Source organism: Camellia sinensis, chromosome 11, assembly GCF_055761805.1.
Source record: "Camellia sinensis isolate YWXY chromosome 11, ASM5576180v1, whole genome shotgun sequence".
NCBI lineage: Eukaryota > Viridiplantae > Streptophyta > Magnoliopsida > Ericales > Theaceae > Camellia > Camellia sinensis.
Genome location: NC_138971.1, coordinates 136,832,420 through 136,840,193, shown reverse-complemented (window position 1 = coordinate 136,840,193; position 7,774 = coordinate 136,832,420). Strand labels below are relative to the sequence as shown.

General features: G+C 43.1%; 1 protein-coding gene across 1 annotated transcript; it reads left to right on the top strand.

Moving 5' to 3' along the window:
* The first annotated feature begins 6,517 nt into the window (after positions 1–6,517).
* LOC145802657 (uncharacterized) lies at positions 6,518–7,530 on the top strand. Its single transcript, XM_082895418.1, has 2 exons — positions 6,518–6,787; positions 6,892–7,530. Exons 1-2 carry the CDS (start codon positions 6,518–6,520, stop codon positions 7,528–7,530), a joined length of 909 nt encoding a protein of 302 aa, XP_082751544.1.
* The last annotated feature ends 244 nt before the right edge of the window (positions 7,531–7,774 follow it).

Genomic DNA, 7,774 nt, shown 5'->3' with positions numbered 1-7,774 from the left:
GTTACAGCTCGATGAGCCAAAGAGCACCCGCCAGAATGCGCGCCACAACTGTCTTCATGTATTTCAGTCAGAAGCTCTCCGACTTTGTCTGGATGCACGCATTCCAGGTACGGACCAGAAAGGGATTTTTTTATAAAGCTTTCCTTGCGATTCCAAGTAGTATCGCAAGGCTTTGTTTCGTAGCTTGTGCGCTTCTTTCTTGTCCACTGGGAGTTGTTCGGAAGACAAGAATGTAGCATTGGGGTCTATCCAACTCAGTCCTGACTCTATGACATTGACCTAGACTTCTTCCGAAGGGCCAATGCTTGGCTCCAGGATGAAACCTACTTCGATGGTCCGTTTAATCTCTGAATTAATGGCGGAGGCTAGGCAAGCCAGGGCATCTGCATGTATGTTCTGATCTCGTGTTATTTGATTCAATTCATGATGGTCAAATTTTTCCAGCAAGGAGTTAGCTGTTTTCATGTAAGCCGCCATACGGTCATTTTTGGCTGCGTACTCCCCCTTTAGCTGATTGATCACCAGTTTTGAATCACAAAATACAAGCAAACGCCGAGCACCCAGAAGATGTGCATCCCGCAAACCGGTTAAAAGGGCTTCGTATTCGGCCTCGTTATTTGATGCTTTGAAGTCAAGTTTGATGGCCTGCTCAATTATTACGCCGTCGGGAGCCATGATAACTACTCTGGCTCCACTGCCCCGTTGATTGGATGATCCATCACAGTACAGCTGCCAAATGTTCCCAACATAAATTCTCCAGTTCGATTAGGTCAAATTTCATTAGACTTGAACTCGGCAAAACTCTCAGTGAATTCAGCCACAAAATCGGCAAACACCTGTCCCTTGATTGAGGTTCAAGGTAGAAACTGAATATCGTACTGGCCGAGTTCAAGAGCCATTTTGAAACGCGCCCTGATGCTTCTGCGCTACAGAGTATCGACCGGAGGGGGAGGTCCGTTAGTACCCCGATGGTATGTCCCTGAAAGTAATGCATCAGCTTTCTCACTGCCATGACAAAGGCCAGAATGAGTTTTTCCAACGGAAGGTAGTGTGTTTCGGCGTCAACCATTGCCTTGCTCACATAATACACTGGTCGCTGCTCCCCCAGCTCTTCCTTTATCAGTACGGCGCTGATGGCCCGGTCGAAAACTGCCAGATACAAAATGAGCGGGTCATCTGCCGAAGGTGTTGTCAAGAGTGGAACTAATCGGAGATAGGTCTTGAGGCCGTTGAAAGCAGCTTCGCACTTGGTGGACCATTCAAAAGCCTTGCCCTGCCATAGTGTATGAAAGAATTGTTGGCAGCGATTTGTGGACCGATTGATGAACCTGTTGAGTGCGGCGACCATCCCCATCAATTTTTGAACCTCTTTCACTGAACGAGGGGAGACGACCTTCAAGATTGCTGTGGTTTACCTCGGGTTGGCTTCAATTCCTCAGTGGTTGACAATGTAACCCAAGAATTTGCCAGAGCCGATCCCAAACGCACATTTGGAAGCGTTTAGTTTCATTTTGTAGTTGCGTAAAATGCCGAATGTCTCTTCCAGATCAGCTAGATGAGTTTGCTTTTCTTTGGACTTGACCACCATATCGTCAATGTACACTTCCATAGTGTGGCTGAGTTGCTCCTTGAATATGACAGTGACCAATCTTTGATAAGTTACCCCTGAATTCTTCAGCCCAAAAGGCATAACCTTATAGCAATAGGTTCCTCTAGGGGTGAGGAATGCATTTTTGTCTTGGTCCTCCGGATGCATGGCAATTTGATGGTAGCCTCTGTAAGCATCGAGGAAGCTCATGCGCTGATGGCGTGCCATCGCATCTATAAGTTGGTCTATTCTGGAGAGGGGAAAATAATCCTTGGGGCAGGCTTTGTTTAGGTCCGTGAAATCAATGCACACTCGCCAAGTCTCATTTTTCTTCTTCACAACCACAGTATTAGAGAGCCATGTAGGGTAGGTCACTTCCCTGATTGCCCCGGCGTCAAACAACCGGTCAACCTCTTCAACAACGGCGGCAGTGTGCTCTGCGGTTGTCCGCTAGCTTTTCTGAATGATCAGCTTGCATTTAGGGTCAACATTTAAATGGTGCTACGAAGCAGACGGATCTACACCCGGCATCTCATATGGAGTCCACGCAAATACATCAAGGTTGCCGAGCAGGAAGGAAATTAGCTGTTGTCTGTCAGCTTGATTCAGGGAAGCGCCGACCATGAAGAACCTGTCTGGGTTTCCGTCGATTTCAACTCGATCTAGGGCTTCCGTGGATTTTTCACTTGGGAGCCACCCAACATTGTCGAGGCTCTCCCAATCCATCACCTCAATAGAGTTCACTTGCAACTTCTTTGGCGTCTTTCCAGCAAGGAGATAACATCCTTGTGCCGATTTTTGAGAACCACAGATTTGCTCAAAGTCGCGTTCTGTCGGGAAGCGTAGCGGCTGATGATAAGTGCTTGGAACGGCCTGCATAGTATGCAACCAAGTTCGCTCCATGATGAGATTATACGGCGATGGCAGCTTGATGACCAAGAATTCCACATCCACTATTCGGGAGCCCGCTCGAACGGGTAGTGTGATTTTCCCCAACGGGTATTCTGGATTGGCGTTGAAGTCGAATAGTGGATAAGAAGCCGGAGAAAGATCTGATTTAGAGAAGCCGAGTTTGGTGAATGTCTTGTAATACATAACTTTCGATGTGCTTCCTGGGTCAATGAGTACACGCTCAACGGTGAATCAGTTTACGTGTAACTAGATTACCAAGGAATCGATGTGGGGAAGTGTCACTCCAGCCAAATCTGAATCATCAAAAGCAATGCTCGCAACTTCATGGGGCCGTTTCGCCGGTGTGAGGTGATTTTGAGGGTCAGGATTCGACTGAATCGTATGCACCGCGGATAACATTGGCAGGCTATATATCATGTGGATCACACCGAGTGGAGGTGAATCCTATCTTAAGGCTATTACTTTTGTTGAGTTGCCTTTTCGGATGTACTATTGTAGCCGACTATGTTGTACCAATTCCTCTAGGTGATCCTTCAATGCATAACAACTCTCAGTATCATGGCCATGATCCTTGTGATACTCGCACCGCCTATCCCGTCTTCGCGTGTTGAGAGGTCCCATCATTTTCGACGGCCATTTGAAGAACGGAAGGTGTTGGATTTTGGACATAACCGCGCTGATCGGCTCTGACATGAGCCAAGTACACAATGTGTTCCATGTCTCTATGCTCCGAGAATACTTACCAGATCCATCTCATATCATAGATTACCACCAAATTATGTTGGATGATAAGCTAAGCTATGAAGAGAAACCACTTCGAATTTTGGATCGACAAGTGAAGCAGTTACGCAATCGAGAAATTCCAATGGTAAAACTGAAGTGGCAAGAACATTACGGGACCGAGGCAACTTGGGAAAAAGAAGAGGAAATGCAACATCAATATCCGCATCTGTTTCCGTTTTGAGGTAAAGCAAGTTTGAGGGACCAAACTTATTTAAAGGGGGGAGAGTATAATAACCCGACCCTCGTATGTGATTGTGTGATATATTTTAGTCTATTATTCTGAGCCTTCAAATACTTAATGTGAAATTTCAGGAGAAATTAAATTTAAGTACACAGATATTATGAATTTAACATGTATCTGTTGGGCAATGAGAGTATTTGTCACACCTAGAATGGGTAAATCAGAAATTGAGAGTCTTAGAGACTTGGTAATCTGAAACAGACTTCACATTTGGAAACGACATAATTTTTAGGTAATAATAAGCATATTTGCAGAAATTTGATTTGGGAATGACTAAACGATTGGATTTTGTCTTATTCATCCTTTATAATATATATATGAGCTCTTGGGCCATTTGATGAAAAAAGCCTTTTAAATTAAAATAGCTTCTAAGGAAAAAGACTAAGGGAGAGAAGAATTAAGAGAGTGGAGCATCAAGAAGGTTAGAGATTTGCAAATTGAAGTGTAAGGTATGTAGATGTCTATTTTGTTCTCATAATCATGTTACTTAAGGGTTGAGATTGTGGTGCTATGTGTGTGTAGGGAGGAGATTGGCAAGATAACCATATGTGTGAATGTTTGATTGAATTTGAGGTAGCTACAAGAAGCTACACTCCTTCCTCCAATTCTTTTGCTTGAATTCAATTATATGACATGGTTTTGTGCATATATGTTTATGTTAGAACCTCATGAGAGTGCATGTATTTATGAATTTATGTTTGTGAGTTATGAACTTAAGAGTAATGATCTAACTTATACTCACTTGAAGCATGTATTTTGATCTTTAATCACATGAATTTGGGACTTTAGACTATCAATTTATAGTTGAATTTTGAGGCTCTAAACATACCTGTAAAAGGATGGAATTTTGAGGAAATTTTCGGACAGAATCGCCGCATGTGCGGGGGTCAAGGCCGCACGTGCGGGAACCCCAGCCGCACGTGCGGGAAAAATGGCAAATTTTGGTGTTCAACATTGCTTTAAAGGCACGTGCGGGGCGTCACTGCTGCACGTGCAGGAGACTTTGCTGCACGTGCGGGGATCCTAGCCGCACGTGCAGCCCAGGCCGGGAAACACGAGGTGCTCTGTTTTGCGTGTTGGCTCCTCTAACGTTGTTGAAACCTGCAATTGATGTTGTTATGATGTTCGTTAATTTAGTTGAAGTAAAATGAATCAAGAAGTGATTTAACAAGAAAGAGGAGAACTAATTTATGTGTTGTGCATGTGTAGGAGACGCTTCAAAAGGATCAAGTGCCCCGCCGCAACACAGTGAGTAATAGTACTAGATGTACCTGAATCACGCTAAGCGTTACTGTTATTAACGTTGTCTTTAACATATATGCTACTTGGAAAGAGATGTAAAGTTATGAAGTTGAGAAACATTGTGAAGTTATAAAATTTAGAGAATGTGAAACTGTGGAAACACCGAAAAAAACTTGTGAAATGTGAACCTATGAGGCCGAGAGCCAACTTGTGAAATATGAAATTAAGGGGCCGAGGGCCAAATTGTGAAACTATGATTCTAAGTTATGGAATTATGAAGCCAAGGGCTAATTGTGAGCATGTGAACCCCTTAGGCCAAGGGCCAATCGATGAGATTGTGAACCGATAAAGTTGTTCGGTAAATGTGTACAGATTCAGACTCGCTACATGATTTCTGCATTACTTACGCTTTTATATGTGTTACAATGTTAATGATGTATTGAAGCATTTTAATACTATTATTCACTGATCTTGGCTCACTCTATGTTATGTCTGTTTCTGTAGGTAACCAAACTGGAGGTCGGTCCTAGCCCTGTCACTGTCACACTTTTGTCAGCCTAAGCATAGCCAGACCTTTAATTGAAGCCGTTCATTTTTGTGGTGTTTCGTTGAACTATGGTGTATACTCTTGTTTTGGCTTAGGAGGAAATGTATATAATGTTTTGTTCTGCGCCCAATCTTGGGGCTAGTTTTGTATATGTATATATATATATATATATATCTAGTTCTCTTGTGTATCCCTCATATCTACTAATTTTATGCGGTATCTGTGATCCTAGCATGAAAGTAATCGCTCAATGGGTGTCATACTTTTTTTTATGTTATCTTTTGATGATAATGCTTCCGTTCAGGCCCTTATGTTATATATATATCAAGTTAAGTGTCTATTTCTGCATAAGGAAAATTTGACCTTTTAGGGGCAGGGTTGAGGCGTGACAGTGGTATCAGAGCACGAGTTGCTATCTCACACACGAATCCATTGAGCCTTAGGATGTCTAGAAAAGACTTAGGCATCATGCATGACATCCTAAAATGTATGAAAGATCGATGGCAACGTTTAGTGTACTTTACTAATGTTAACAATTTGAATTATGTTATTGGATATACTTGAATGTTATGAAGGTTATGGTGAGAACAAGGACAGAAGATCTGGAAGATGCTACTGCAGCGCGGTTGGACCGAATGGAAATGATGATGATGGAAATGACGGAAACTTTAAGGCAACAACAACAACAACCGCAACCGCCATCGCCACCGCCACCGGTACCCCCACCAGTAGTGCAGGATTTTCATGCTGAGGACCGAACTATTACACTCACAAAGGAGTTGAAGAAGATAAAGCCCCCGTCATTCAAGGGAGAGATAGAACCAATGAAAGCTGAGGCGTGGGTGTTGGGAATCAAAAAGTTATTTGAAGTCTTTCCTTGCACCGAAGCCCAAAAGGTGCAATTGGCTGCCTTCACTCTTGAGGATGAGGCGCGGAGATAGTGGATGTTCACAAGGACCATACACCCAGGATTAACATGGGGTAGATTTCTAGAGTTGTTCTATGACAAATATTTTCCCCAAAGCGTGCGGGATAAGAAGGTGACAGAATTTGAAACTCTTAGACAAGGAAGTAAGACCGTGGCAGAATATGAAGCTCAATTTGCAGAATTGGCTCGGTTTGCGCCTCATATGGTAGATACGGATTATAAGAAAGCACGAAAATTTGAAGGGGGATTACGGGTGCTATCCTAGACCGGGTCAATATGTTAAAGCTACCTACTTATGTCGATGTGCTAGAAAGGGCCGTTATAGCAGAAGGAAATCTTGCTGCTCAGAAACGGACTTCCGAGTGGAAAGGGAAGAGGCAAAACAATCAATGGTCAAGGGGATTAGTTACTCCACCAAATAAGAAGCTCAATTCAGGGAACTCCAGCACCACCACCCCTGCTCAAAACTCCAGCCCTGTGTGTCCAGACTGTGGAAGGCAGCATCTTGGACTTGCCACTGGAAGACTAGAGCTTGTTTTAAGTGTGGTAAAATGGGTCATTTGGTAAGGGATTGTCCATAGTGGACTCAACAAAAGGGTACTAGGACTACCACTAGTTCCGCGAGATCTATACCAACCCCCAACGCAAAGGTAGCTGCTAAACCTACTAACAATAAAGACACTACAAGGCAAGGTAGAGTGTTTGCATTGGTTCCAGGAGATGTACAGAATGCGGCAACAGTGGTGTCAGGTACATTTATTGTTCATGGTCATTCTGCTCATGTATTGTTTGATTCTGGCTCCACCCACTCTTTTATGTCAAAACTATTCACTCCTAATTTAGATAAAACTGAAGAAAACTTGTCTTATATGTTATGTGTGTCTTCCCCTTTGGGAGACTCTATGATCTGTACTTCTGTATACTTAGCTTGTGAACTTCAACTTGGGGATATTCGGGTGTATGCTAATTTGCTACCTCTCGACATGACCTACTTTGATGTTATTCTGGGAATGGATTGGCTGAGTGATTATAGTGCGACTATAAACTACTTGACTAAACAAATCAATTTCCACCTTCCAAGACATCCAGAGTCTATTGTTCAGGGACAGGAAGTGACTTCGCCACCTTATTTGATTTCTGCAGTCAAGGCTTGTAAACTACTTCAGAAAGGGTGTCAGGGGTATTTCTGCAGTATTTTGGAGGGACAAGTGATGAATGGGGATATTGATATGATTCCAGTTGTTCGTGAATTCCGGATGTCTTTCCCGAAGAATTGCCAGGGCAACTGACAGAACGCGAAATTGAGTTTATAATTGATGTGGCGCCGGGAACTCAACCTATTTCCACGACTCCATATAGGATGTTGCCAGCTGAAATGAAAGAATTAAAGATTCAATTACAAGATTTACTCGATAAGGGATTCATCTGTCCGATTGTATCTCCTTGGGGTGCACCGGTTTTATTTGTGAAAAAGAAGGATGGCACACTTCGGCTATGCATTGATTATAGGGAACTTAATAAGGTAACAATCAA